This window comes from Salvelinus sp. IW2-2015, linkage group LG9, assembly GCF_002910315.2.
Source record: "Salvelinus sp. IW2-2015 linkage group LG9, ASM291031v2, whole genome shotgun sequence".
Lineage (NCBI taxonomy): Eukaryota > Metazoa > Chordata > Actinopteri > Salmoniformes > Salmonidae > Salvelinus > Salvelinus sp. IW2-2015.
Genome location: NC_036849.1, coordinates 26,603,752 through 26,618,460, shown reverse-complemented (window position 1 = coordinate 26,618,460; position 14,709 = coordinate 26,603,752). Strand labels below are relative to the sequence as shown.

The following is a 14,709-nucleotide window of genomic DNA, read 5'->3' as shown; positions in this document are numbered from 1 at the left end:
ACACCTACTAATTTCAAGGGTTTTCTTTATATTTACTATTTTCTACATTGTAATAATAGTGAAGACATCAAAACTACATGATTCCATATGTGTTATTTCATAGTTTTGATGTCTTCACTATTATTCTACATTGTAGAAAATAGTAAAAATAAAGAAAAACCCTTGAATGAGTAGGTGTGTCCAAACTTTTGACCTGTACTGTATATTTCCTGAGTTTTCTTATACATCCTAGATATAGGACAGACACTTCAAAACCTTATTCCTTTTGGACTTTTGCCCCAAACGTCTTAGACTCTAAAGAACTAATACTCACAGTGATCATATCTAAAATATTTTCTACAACAACAACACTGATTCTAATGAAAGCAGTCTGAAGTCAGGTCTTCCTGTAGGGGATTGTATCATAGAGTTGGATGGGAGGGGACACAGAGGAAAATGCTGTTCCACATCTATTTTACTTTCACTTACTCATTTTGTAGAATGTCTGTGGAGAAGGTATGCAAACTATTCTTTATCTTTAGAGTTTTTATTTTATATTTGTTGGGAACCAGTAGGACAATTATGTTAATCATAAACAATCAAATATATTTTAAACAATTAATTGTAGGCATTAGTCCACTAGTCCAGTATGTGACAACTATATTATGTTCACTCTAAGTAGAGTGCTCTCTCTCCCATAGTTAATCTTTTCTGGCTATGAAAATGTTTCCATCCACTTTAAATTACTCATTCTTTTGTTAAGTGTTTGATTAATAATGATGAGAGGGAAAATTAAGACAAGACAACTTATGTTTATCAAAGTAAGACTATGATAAGAACTGACTAGCGTACTGTGCAACAACAGGAAGTTGGACTCCAGATCATACCTGCTTCTCATTTGCTCATCTGCAGAAACTACTTGACCCTCTGTGTGTAAGTTCAGCTATGTATTTCCTTTTTGTTGGTTGTTTTGCTCAATAGTTTCTGTGAACTAACAGAAGAACCTTATTAGGCCCGCTGACTATATTAGGCCCCTTGAGTCTTCTTAAGTTCCAGTTTGTAAGACAGCCAGGTGGCGCCATTTACCCTTCAGATAGACTCTGCATACAGCACCCAGCCTTGTGTCATATGCAGGCTATGCCTTTTCTGTCACGTGCTGACAGGCGACAGGTAAAATCTATAGGCTCTCTTCCTGTTTGATAAACCACTGTGTCCTCATGATGATGTACTGGACACCTACTGTATGTTATCAGAAAGGGGTTTTTGAGATGAGAAAATATATCATTTCCCTATCCGATCTACTTCAGCTGCAGGAGTAAATGACAGTTCCAGGCTGGAGGCAGAAGGAGAGAAAGAGATGCAACAATGGCTGCCAGTGGATTACACACACCGTCAGGTAATATCTACAAATTAAACATAAATATTTGTATTTATTTTGTACTCATCAAAATTATCTGTACTCAGCTATATGATGAATGTGAAATTCAGATTAGGAGCTTGGGATCACTGGGTGTAGAGACACACGGATGCCGACTATGCCCAATCTTACTGCAGATGATTCCAGAGGACATACAGTATCTCTTGACTATAATCGTCAGAGGAGAGTAGATGATGAATGGAAAGTGTCTGAGATAGTTAGTTTCCTACAGAGGGAGGTTCAGAGTAGGGAGAGAGTAAGGCTGTTACAGTGACCTTATTACCGCCACACCGGCAGTCACCAGTCATGATGGCAGTCAAATTCCATGTGACCGTTTAGTCACGGTAATTAGGCTTCTCTGATGCTGCTCATTAGTAGCCTACCAAACTTGCTAACTGCCTGGTACTCATCACTCTATTGTCCCTCTAATCACACTGACATCAATGGAAATCTAATCGAAAATCTAATCAAAAACTTAATGAGAGCCCATTTCTATAGACTATGTAATTGTGTGAGAAAACAAAGTTTGATGGCGTCTAATAAAAATAGGAGGATCTCATCAGCTTTCTATAGGCTAGTAGGCCTACTATATTTATTTCTCAACTTTTCTAATATTGAGCACATTGCTTCGCTTCACAACATTAGTAGAGCCTCCCTGCCTGGCATGAAAATCAACCACGGGGAAGGCGTCCCTCATTCGCTATTTAAGTGCAAAGATGACATGTATTTTTCCCCATACCCCTGTTCGCAGACAGGTGCATGATAATGGTCCATTCTAAATCAAAACTAATTTCAAAAATATATTATTTAGTATACTCTACCAGTCAAAAGTTTTAGAACACCTACAAGGTTTTTTCTACATTGTAGAATAGTAGTGAAGACATCAAAACTATGAAATAACACACATGGCATCAAATGTTGAACAAACCAAAACATATTTTATATTTGAGATTCTTCAAATAGCCACATCGATGACAGCTTTGCACACTCTTGGCATTCAGCTTCACTTAGAATCCCTTTCCAACAGTCTTGAAAGAGTTCCCACATATGCTGAGCACTGGTTGGCTGTTTTTCCTTCACTCTACGGTCCGGCTCATCCCAAACCATCTCAATTTGGTTGAGTTGGGAGATGAGTAGGTGTTCTAAAACTTTTGACCGGTAGTGTATATAAAGACAACATTAAATTAAGAATAGTCTGATGGGTGACGATATTAGCCTATCACTTGTGAAGGATGTTTTATCACTTGTGAATGATGTCCAGCTTGTGCAGTAAGGCAAGAAACGCCTTTTTTTGCAACTTATACAAATCATGCAAAGAGAAACTGAAGAAGATGGGAAGATGCTTTGTGTGTTTAGTACAGAAACACATGGCAAAATATAAGTTAAAGAAGGGCCATGTGTAAAATGTGGATGCAGACAACAGTTTGCTGTGTGACTCGGTAACAAGAGTGGGGTGCAACCTCGCACTGTTTCTGATGATGAGGTTTCCTCACTTATTTTACATTTACATTTAAGTCATTTAGCAGACGCTCTTATCCAGAGCGACTTACAAATTGGAAAGTTCATACATATTCATCCTGGTCCCCCCGTGGGGAATGAACCCACAACCCTGGCGTTGCAAGCGCCATGCTCTACCAACTGAGCCACACGGGACCAGTTAGTCCCCAGTTAGTGACGATGAAACCAGATGGACACAACACATTGCTGATATAAACTGCAAAGGCATGGGGGAGGGCCCATCGGGTAGGAAGATAGCTCTTGCTTCCTAGATGGGGGCAGTCAGAGAAGATTCCCTGATGAAAAAAAGACCAGCATACATTTCTAGCTGGTGCATGGTGGTCTATGCTGGTCAGTGCTGGTCTGATGCTGGTCAAACTTGTCTGATGCCATTCCATTCGCTCCGTCATGGCTATTATTTTGAGCCGTCCTCCCCTCAGAAGCCTCCTATGCTCGGGGGCCTGATTGGTGTCACATTTTTGCCCCATCCCCAGCTAACACACCTGACTTCAATAATCAACTAATCATGATCATCAGTTGGGGAATACAATTAGTTTAATCTGTTGTGTTTCCTAGGGATGGGGGAAAGGTGTGACACCACTCCGGCCCCCGAGAACTGGGCTGCATTCCATACACTTAAAAGACACACCCTCTCCCCTCAGCCTTCAAATTAAGTGGACACATCTGATGACATATCATGACGTCTGACGAGTTTACACTTGCAGGGCAAGGGGTGAGGGAGGAAGGAATTAATTTTAAATGGACCGCCCTTGCCTGGAAATTCATCACTCATTCGACCTGCGGCGATTGTGATTTCACCCACCGGTAGCTTGTGGGTGCTTTATATGCGCTACAGTCAATTATGAGTGCATGTCTACTTATATTAACTACAGTACATGTAACATTTCCACACGCATATTATCTAGTAAGAAAACAATACCTTAACACTCAAAAGAGAGTGTTACGTGCATTATCACGTAGCACAGCGTGTACTTTGTTCTTGGGGATTTCAAACATGTGCTCAAATGTCATTGAAATGGCAGCAGCGGTATGAGAACCAGCACATTCTTGAGCATGCAATACGGCTTTCCTTCGTACAAAATCCTGGTCGACCCACTGTGCTGTCAGACTCAGCATGCTCATGGGGCTGACATCGCTGGTCCAAATGTCAGTCGTGAAGCTAATAGCAGTGATGCCCATAGCAAGTAGCTCATGGATGTGCTTTTCAACAATACTGTGTAACATCTGAAAAATAGCGCCTACTCGCTCAACCAGTCGGTGAAAATCCACGGCAGAGAACGGTTGATTGTCAAGGCCGATGAATTAAATTATCTTGGCATTAATGGATTTCGCCTTTGAGTTGTCTAGCTGAAATTTTCCTACTCTTTCAAATGAATGCTCGACTTGAACTTGTTTAGTTGTTGGAAGTGTGCACTTTGTTTTCTTTCTGCTTTTGTTCGAAGTTGTCGCTCMTCGGGAAATAATAGCAGCACAAACGTTGCGTATGGCCTTTTTGTTATCTTCCTTTGAAACTTCAAAATATATCCACAGAGCAGACATTGTGGTCTAGGTTAGGAATGCTGTGTTGCACGTGTAGCGCTGTATTTTACGTGGCATCATTACGTCATCTACCTACGTTATACAGGTATGCACGTCAGCTTTGACATCGGTTTTGCACATCAGCGTTAAACTATACCTAGAGCCGATGCCGATTTTGCTACCTATGTTCGGATTAGCCGTTGGAAGAAGTGGGAGGGAGAGAGGGAGAGTCGTAAGATATTGTTTTCTTACTCGATAATATGCTTGTGAAAATGTTACTTATATGTATAGTTTGTATATACTCTGTTACAGTTCCTTTGTGGCACTTTTTCTGTTAAATGAAATTGTCAGATAGCTAGCTATTTCTGCAAGTCAATTTGCTTTGGCTAGCAGCTTCTATGTTAGCTTCTGATTGGAATCTATACAGTCATTCTAACTAGCTATTTAGTCATATTTATGTGCTTTATATAGATTTGTTTTATTTAACCTTTATTTAACTAGACAAGTCAGTAAAGAACAAATTCTTATTTACAATGACGGCCTATGTCACGCCCTGACCTTAGAGAGCCGTTTTATTTCTCTATTTGGTTAGGTCAGGGTGTGATGTGGGGTGGGCATTCTATGTTTTGTTTTATATGTTTCTTTATTTCTATGTTTTGGCCGGGTATGGTTCTCAATCAGGGACAGCTGTCTATTGTTGTCTCTGATTGGGAATCATACTTAGTTAGCCCTTTTTCCCACCTGTGATTGTGGGTAGTTGACTTTTGTTGGTGGCACTATAGCCCTGCAACCTTCACGGTTGTTTCTTAGCTTGTTGTTTTGTTGGCGACATTTTAAATAAAAGGAAAACGTACGCTCACGACGCTGCACTTTGGTCCACTTCTTTCGACGGACGTGACAGAACTACCCACCACCAAAGGACCAAGCAGCGTGGCCAGGAGGAGCAGGGATCCTGGGCCCAGGAGAAGAGATAATGGAGGACATCTTGGACATGGGAGGAGGKTATGGCAGGGGACAAGACCCTGCCATGGAAACAGGCTGAAGTAGCGAGGGAGGAGCGACTTCGCTACCAGGAGTCACGGCAACGGAGCAGGCATGAGAGGCAGCCCCCCATTTTTKGGGGGAGGGGGCACACGAGGAGATTGGCTGAGTCAGGTTGGAGACCTGAGCCAACTCCTCGTGCTTACCGTGGGGAGAAGCGTGGTACTGGTCAGGCACCGTGTTATGCGGTGGAGCGCACGGCGTCTCCAGTGCGTCTCTTCGGCCCAGGATATCCTGCGCCGGCTCTGCGCACTGTGTCTCCGGTGCGTCTGCACAGCCCAGTGCTTCCTGTGCCAGCGCCCCGCATTTGCAGGGCGAAGATAACCATCCAGCCAGGACGGGTTGTGCAGGCTCTACGCTCGAGACCTCCAGTGCGCCTCCACGGCCCAATGTATCCGGTGCCTCCGTCAAGAACCAAGCCTGCAGTATGTCTCCCCAGCCTGGTGAGCCCTGTGGCAGCTCCACGCACCAGGCTGCCCATACGTCTCCTCACTCCAGTGATGATCCATGGCACGAATGATCTGCCGAAATTGTTGCAACCCCTATTACTAGCCTGTTCAACCTCTCTTTCGTATCGTYTGAGATTCCCATAGATTGGAAAGCTGCCGCAGTCATCCCCCTCTTCAAAAGGGGGAGACACTAGACTCAAACTGCTACATACCTATATCTATTCTACCCTGCCTTTCTAAGGTCTTCGAAAGCCAAGTTTACAAACAGATTACCGACCATTTCCAATCCCACCGTACCTTCTCTGCTATGCAATCTGGTTTCAGAGCTGGTCATGGGTGAACCTCAGCCACGCTCAAGGTCCTAAACGATATCATAWCCGCCATCGATAAGAGACATTACTGTGCAGCCGTATTCATCGACCTGGCTAAGGCTTTCGACTCTGTCAATCACAACATTCTTATTGGCAGACTCAACAGCCTTGGTTTCTCAAATGATTGTCTCGCTTGGTTCACCAACTACTTCTCAGATAGAGTTCAGTATGTCAAATCGGAGGGCCTGTTGTCTGGACCTCTGGCAGTCTATGGGGGTGCCACAGTGTTCAATTCTCAGGCCGACTCTYTTCTCTGTATACATCAATGATGTCGCTCTTGCTGCTGGTGATTCTTTGATCCACCTCTGCGCAGACGACACCATTCTGTATACATCTGGCCCTTCTTTGGACACTGTGCTAACTAACCTCCAGATGAGCTTCAATGCCATACAACTSTCCTTCAGTGGCCTCCGAACAGCTCTTAAATGCAAGTAAAACTAAATGCATGCTCATCAACCGATCGCTGCCCGCACCTGCCCAGCATCACTACTCTGGACGGTTCTGACATAGACTATGTGGACAACTACAAATACCTAGTTGTCCTTTTAGACTGTAAACTCTCCTTCTAGACTCACATTAAGCATTTCCATTCCAAAATTAAATCTAGAATCAGGTTCCTATTTTGCAACAAAGCATCCTTCACTCATGCTGCCAAATATACCCTCGTAAAACTGACCATCCTACCGATCCTTGACTTCGGCGATGTCATTTACAAAATAGCCTCCAACACTCTACTCAACAAATTGGATGCAGTCTATCACAGTGCCATCCGTTTTGTCACCAAAGCCCCATATACTACCCACCACTGTGACCTGTATGATCTCGTTGGCTGGCCCGCGCTTCATACTCGTCGCCAAACCCACTGGCTCCAGGTCATCTACAAGTCTCTGCTAGGTAAAGCCCCGCCTTATTTAGCTCACTGGTCACCATAGCAGCACCCACCCGTAGCACGCGCTCCAGCAGGTATATCTCACTGGTTACCCCCAAAGCCTTTTCTTCCTTTGGCCGTCTCTCCTTCCATTTCTCTGCTGCCAATGACTGGAACTAACTGCAAAAATCACTAAAGCTGGAGACTCTTACCTCCCTCACTATTTTTTAGCACCAGCTGTCAGAACAGCTCACAGATCACTGCACCTGTACATAGCTCATCTGTAAATAGCCCATCCAGTCTACCTCATCCCCATACTGTATTTATCTTTCTCCTTTGCACCMCAGTATCTGAACTTGCACATTCATCTTCTGCAMATTCTACCATTCCAATGTTTAATTGCTATATTGTAATTACTTCGCCACCATGGCCTATTTATTRCCTTACCTCTCTTATCCTACCTCATTTGCACATGCTGTATATAGATTTTTCTACTGTATTATTGATTGTATGTTTGTTTATTCCATGTGTAACTCTGTGTTGTTGTATGTGTCGAACTGCTTTGCTTTATCTTGGCCAGGTCGCAGTTGCAAATGAGAACTTGTTCTCAACTAGCCTACCTGGTTAAATAAAGGTGAATTATTTTGTATTTTTTTTAAAGATGACACACCGACAATGATGAGACAGCCTAAAGGGAGGAGGTCAGAGACCTGACTGTGTGGTGCAAGGACAGTAACCTCTCCCTCAACGTGATCAAAACAAAGGAGAAGATTATGGACTACAGGAAAAGGAGGACCGAGCATGCCTCCGTCATTATCATTGACGGGGCTGTAGGGGAGCAGGTTAAGAGCTTCAAGTTCCTTGGCGTCCACATCACCAACAAACGAACATGGTCCAAGCACACCAAGACAGTTGTGAAGAGGGCACGACAAAACCTATTCCTCCTCAGGAGACTGAAAAGATTTGGCATGGGTCCTCAGATCCTCAAAAGGTTTTACAGCTGCTCCATTGAGACCATCCTGACAGGTTGYRTCACTGCCTGGTATGGCAACTGCTTGGTCTCTGACTGCAAAGCACTACAGAGCGTAGTGCGAACAGCCCAGTACATCACTGGGGCCAAGCTTCCTGCCATCCAGGACCTCTGTACCAGGCGGTGTCAGAGGAAGGCCCTAAAAATTGTCAAAGACTCTAGCCACCCTAGTCATAGACTGTTCTCTCTGCTACCGCATTGCAAGCGGTGTACCGGAGCGCAAAGTCTTGGTCGAAGAGGCTTCTAAACAGATTCTACCCCCAAGCCATAAGACTCCTGAACATCTAATCAAATGGCTACCCAGACTATTTGCATTGCCCCCTCTTCTACGCTGCTGCTACTCTCTGTTGTTATTATCTATGCATAGTCACTTTAATAACTCTACCTACATGTACATATTACCTCAATTACCTCGACACCGGTGCCCCCGCACATTGACCATGTACTGGTACCCCTTGTATATAGCCCCACTATTGTTATTTACTGCTGCTCTTTAATTATTTGTTATTCTTATCTCATACTTTTTTTTAGGTATTTTCTTAAAACTGAGTAGTTCATTAAGGGCTTGTAAGTAAGCATTTCACTGTAAKGTTTACACCTGTTTTATTCGGCGCATGTGACAAATACAACTTGATTTGAAGCTAAAATAATGGAATTAAGAAATAGATAAATATTAGATTGATCAATGTTGGAGTGGCATTGATTAAAATACAGTAGAATATAATACAGTATATACATATGAAATGAGTAAAGCAGTGTGTAAACATTATTTAAGTGACTAGTGTTCTATTATTAAAGTGGCCAGTGATTCCAAGTCTATGTACAATTGAAGTCGAAAGTTTACATACACCTTAGCCAAATACATTTAAACTCAGTTTTTCACAGTTCCTGACATTCCCCTGTCTGGAACAGTTCCTAGAAATTCCCTGTCTTAGGTCAATTAGGATCACCACTTTATTTTCAGAATGTGAAATGTCAGAATAATAGTATAGAGAATGATTTATTTCAGCTTTTATATCTTTCATCACATTCCCAGTGGGTCAGAAGTGTACATACACTCAATTAGTATTTGGTAGCATTGCCTTTAAATTGTTTAACTTGGGTCAAACGTTGTGGGTAGCCTTCCACAAGCTTCCCACAATACGTTGGGGGAATTTTGACCCATTCCTCCTGACAGAGCTGGTGTAACTGAGTCAGGTTTGTAGGCCTCCTTGCTCGCACACGCTTTTTCAGTTCTGCCTACAGATTATCTCTAGGATTGAGGTCAGGGCTTTGTGATGGCTACTCCAATACCTTGACTTTGTTGTCCTGAAGCCATTTTGCTACCAAATTGGAAGTATGCTTCGGGTCATTGTCCATTTGGAAGACCCATTTGCGACCAAGCTCTAACTTCCTGACTGATGTCTTGAGATGTTGTAGCGGTACTTATTAGAGGGGTAAAGATAAAGATTTTGTTCGGGCGCTAGGCAGGTATTAACCATGCCGAAAGGAAAAGAGTAGAATAGAGAGAGTACCACTACCAGACCCACACACATCAGCAGAAGAGACTGCCTAGAGTGTCGCCTGTTTACCAGATAGCCAGTGGAGAGAAAAGAGAATACACACCCTATAAAACCCACATCACAGCACAGGGGTAACCCCACCAAGAATACCTCATACAATAATAATAATAATATAATAATGGCAGAGCAATTGAACAGCAACTTCATACAAGAAAGAACCCAGTCATCAAGAGGATTTGCAGTAATATGTATTATCTTCCAGTGGAGGAGTGCAGAGGTATGATTGTGTGTGTGTGTGGTGTGTGTGTGGGGGGGGGGGGGGGGGTGTCATAGACACAACAAAGGCCTTAAAATGTCCACAATCTTCTCAGCCACATGTCATTAGTACACCCCACCTCAATACAGTTCAAATAACAATACACAACTTGCAAACAACCTCCGTTTAACTAAAATGTCCACCCAAATAGTTCTGGCAGGGCAATAATAGTCCAGCTCTAATGAACTTCAAGGGAAGTGCATTTGAAAAAAGAAAGTCTGTTGCAGGGTAAATCACTGGAACGAAAGAGGGAAGAGAAAGAGAGAAAGCGAACAAGAGAGATCTTAGCTGTGGTCTTCAGGCTTGCAGTTGTCCTGTCTGACCGTCCGATGGTTTGTTGGTTGTATGTCAAAGCTTCACAACAATGTTGCTACTAATCCATGCGATCCATAACAGGGTGTGGTCCCAAACGATAACAAGCACAACCTAGAGCGGTCACACCATGATTGAGTTAAAACCTTTATAAACTACCACGCTGAAAAATAAACAAGGACATCTGCAGCATAGCACACACAATCAAACTGTCGCGCCAACCAAAAAGCTCCTCCCCAAAGAGACTGAAAGAGCTGTCTTTATTTCCTCATTCCTTACTGCTGATGCGCTCTTAAAGTGGCAGCGCACGGTGAAGGCTCCGTGCAGGATTTCGCCACAATGTTGCTTCAATATATCCACATAATTTTCATCCACATGATGCCATCTATTTTGTGAAGTGCACCAGCCCTCCTGCAGCAAAGCACCCGCACAACATGATGCTGCACCCCCTGTGCTTCACGGTTGGGATGGTGTTCTTTGGCTTGCAAGCGTTCCCCTTTCTCCTCCAACAATAACGAGGCATTATGGCCAAACAGTTCTATTTTTGTTTATCAGACCGGAGGACATTTCTCCAAAAAAGTATGATCTTTGTCCCCATGTGCAGTTGCAAACCGTAGTCTGGCTTTTTCATGGCGGTTTTGGAGCAGTGGCTTCTTCCTTGCTGAGCGGCCTTTCAGGTTATGTCTTAACATATATGATATGATATAGTGTATATATAGATACTTTTGTACATGTTTCTCCAGCATCTTCACAGGGTCCTTTGCTGTTGTTCTGGGATTGATTTGCACTTTTTGCAACAAGTACGTTCATCTAGGAGACAGAACCATCTCCTTCCTGAGCGTATGATGGCTGCGTGGTCCCATGGTGTTTATACTTGCGTACTATTGTCTGTACAGATGAACGTGGTACCTTCAGGCATTTGGAAATTGCTCCAAAGGATGAACCAGACTTGTGGAGGTCTCAAATTTTTTGTGTTGAGATTTTCCCATGATGTCAAGCAAAGAGGCACTGAGTTTGAAGTAGGCCTTGAAATACATCCACAGGTACACCTCCAATTGACTCAAATGATGTCAATTAGCCTATCAGAAGCTTCTAAGCTATGACATCTTTTTCTGGAATTCCACAGTCAACTTAGTGTATATAATCTTTTGACCGCTGGAATTGTGATACAGTGAATCATAAGTGAAATAATCTGTCTGTAAACAATTGTTGTAAAATGACTTGTGTCATCTACAAAGTAGATGTCCTAACTGACTTGCCAAAACTATAGTTTGTTAACAAGACATTTGTGGAGTGGTTGAAAAACGAGTTTTAATTACTYCAACCTGAGTGTATGTAAACTTCCGACTTCAACTGTATATAGGGCAGCAGCCTCTAAGGTGCAGGGTTGCGTAACCAGGTGGAAGCCGGCTAGTGAAGGCTATTTAACAGTCTGATTGCCTTAAGATAGAAGCTGTTTTTCAGTCTCTCGTCCCAGCTTTGATGCACCCATACTGACCTCGCCTTCTGGATGATAGTGGGGTGAACAGGCCATGGCTCGGGTGGTTGATGTCCTTGATGATCATTTTGGCCTTTCTGTGACATCGGGTGCTGTAGGTGTCCTGGAGAGCAGGTAGTTTGCCCCCGGTGATGCGTTGGGCTGCACCCTCTGGAGAACCCTGCCGTTGCGGGCGCTGCAGTTGACGTACCAGGTGGTGATACAGCACGACACGATGCTCTCAATTGTGCATCTGTAAAGGTCTGTGAGGGTTCTTGGGGCCAAGCCAAATTTCTTCAGCMKCCTCAGGTTGAAGATACGCTGTTGTGCCTTCTTCACCACACTGTCTGTGTAGGTGGACCATTTCAGATCGTCAGTGATGTATACGCTGAGGAACTTGAAGCTTTCCACCTTCTCCACTGTGGTCCCGTCCATGTGGATAGGGGCGTGCTCCCTCTGCTGTTTCCTGAAGTCCACGATCAGCTCCTTCGTTTTGTTGACGTTGAGTGAGAGGTTATTTTCCTGACACCACTCTCCCAGGGCCCTCACCTTCTCCCTGTAGGCCGTCTCATCATTGTTGGTAATCAGGCCTACTACTGTTGTCGTCTGCAAACTTGATGATTGAGTTGGAGGCGTGCGTGGCCACATAGTCACGTGTYAACTGGAAGTACAGGAGGGGCTGAGCACACACCCTTGCGGGCCCCTGTGTTGAGRATCAGCGAAGTGGAGGTGTTGTTTCCTACCTTCACCACCTGGGAGTGACTTGTCAGGAAGTCCAGGACCCAGTTGCACATCCCGGGGTTCAGACCCAGGGCACCGAGCTTAATGATTGTTGTAACTTTAATGTGTTACAGAGTTAATGTTTAAGTTAATTCATTGAGCTGTATCTAAAGATATTTCTTTACAGTTATTTGCATATGTAATTGTATTGGTTAGTATTGAATTACGCTTTTGACTGCAAGTTCCAGAATGCCTTGCGACAGGAAGTAGAGAGTGAACGCGCTAGTTAAGTGCAATTAACAGGTGATTATTTTTGGCTCCTTTGCGCTAGCATCTTACTGGCATTGCTCTGTAGAATCTAAAGTTGTTAAATGTAACGTGGTCAAGTATTATTACTAAAAGAAGCTTTCATATCAAACCCGACGTCCCGAGTCATTACTTTGAAGAWAGTTATTCTATAATGATGAGCTTGGAGGGTTTTATGTTGTTGAATGCTGAGCTATAGTCACTGAAAAGCATTCTTACATAGGTATTCCTCTTGTTCAGATGAAATAGGGCAGTGTGCAGTGCCATGGCGATTTTATCGTCTGTGGATCTATTGGGGTAGTAAGCAAATTGAAGAGGGTCGAGAGTGTCAGGTAAGGTAGAGGTAATTGAGAATACAATCAGAAATACTGTTCGAATGTTTTGAAATTGACTGCCATAGCCCCAATTAAAAAAGTAAACATTGGCTGTTATTTTTTTTTTAAATCCACATGGTTGGGGTCACGAGAATTTTCAGATATCAAAATGGGGTTGTGGGCCAAAATGTTTTGTGATGAACGCTGTATGATTTCATTGTGCTTCAGCWTATTTAAAGCTTTTTGTATTCTATAATGACAGGTGACTACACCCATCTCTCAGAGCTGAGGATTGTGCTGCTGGGATACAGAGTAGCTGGGAAGACTTCATCAGGAAACACCATCCTGGGCAGAGAGGAGTTTGACCTGAGGACAGCTGTTCAGTGTGTGAAGAGACAGCGAGAAGTAGCAGGGAGGCATGTCACTGTGGTCGACACTCCAGGCTGGTGGGCTAATCACCCCTTAGAGAAAACCCATGAGCTGCTTAAACAGGAGATTGTACTCAGTGTGTCTCTGTGTCCCCCAGGACCCCATACTTTCCTCCTTGTCATAGATGTGGATGACTCATTCACTGAGGAATACAGAAGAGCAGTAGAGGAACACCTGSAGCTTCTCAGTGAGACAGTCTGGAGTCATACAATAGTGCTGTTCACCCATGGGGACTGTCTAGGAGACACAACCATTGATCAGCACATTGAGAGACAAGGGGAGGCCCTCCAGTGGCTTGTTGAGAAATGTGGAAACAGGTATCATGTCTTCAACAATAACAACAGGGGTGACGGCACGCAGATCACAGAGCTGCTGAATAACATAGAGGAGACGGTGGCAGGAAACAGAGGAGGACATTATGAGATAAATGGAGAGATACTACTGGAGATAGAAGAGAAAAGGAAAGCAGAGGAAGAGAGAGCAAAACAGAGACTGATGAAGGTTCAGGAACAGAGAAAGACCCTCAGATCGCTAATGGGTGAGATTATTTAATTTTTATAATTTTTTTGTCTCTGCTCAGGGTCTTTGAATTATTCAACTGATGGCATCTGGTATACACCAGGTACAGTGACCTAAGTTATAAGACAGTATGGGGTTACTAAAGCTACAGTCTGTGATTGGTAGCTTATTGCAGTTTTACTAAGTCAAAACTGTTCCCAGGGCAGATCTGCTCTAGGGACAAAATTAATTTGATTGGGTTTTGAAAAGTTGCGCACTGAAGCACGAATCTATAGCTACTATAGCTACAGAATAGCTCCTACATTATACAGTCCATTCAGAATGTATTCAGACCCCTTGAGGTCTTCCACATTTTGTTACATTACAGCCTTATTCTAAAATTGAKTAAATAGTTGTTTTCCCTCATCAATCCACACACAATACCCTATAATGACAAAGCAGAAATTAAAATATACATTTACATAAGTATTCAGACCCTTTAATCAGTACTTTATTCAAGCACCTTTGGCACTGATTACAGCCTCGAGTCTTCTTGGGTATGACGCTATAAGCTCAGGCACACCTGTATTTGGGGAGTTTCTCCCATTCTTTTCTGCAGATCCTCTCAAGCTCTGTCAGGTTGA

The 14,709-nt window shown here is 43.3% G+C and overlaps 1 protein-coding gene across 2 annotated transcripts in view; it reads left to right on the top strand.

Annotated features, from left to right (window-relative positions):
• The first annotated feature begins 335 nt into the window (after positions 1–335).
• The window catches only part of LOC111969051 (GTPase IMAP family member 8), a 36,841-nt gene continuing 22,467 nt past the window's right edge, over positions 336–14,709 (top strand). Inside the window, exons 1-4 of one of the 2 annotated variants that reach the window (XM_023995021.2) lie at positions 336–495; positions 845–910; positions 1,287–1,375; positions 13,401–14,105. In XM_023995021.2, coding sequence (XP_023850789.2) covers positions 1,345–1,375; positions 13,401–14,105 — 736 coding nt within the window. In that variant the 5' untranslated portion in view covers positions 336–495; positions 845–910; positions 1,287–1,344. The remainder of the gene's footprint in view (positions 496–844; positions 911–1,286; positions 1,376–13,400; positions 14,106–14,709) is intronic. The other variant, XM_070445239.1, reaches the window with a different exon arrangement.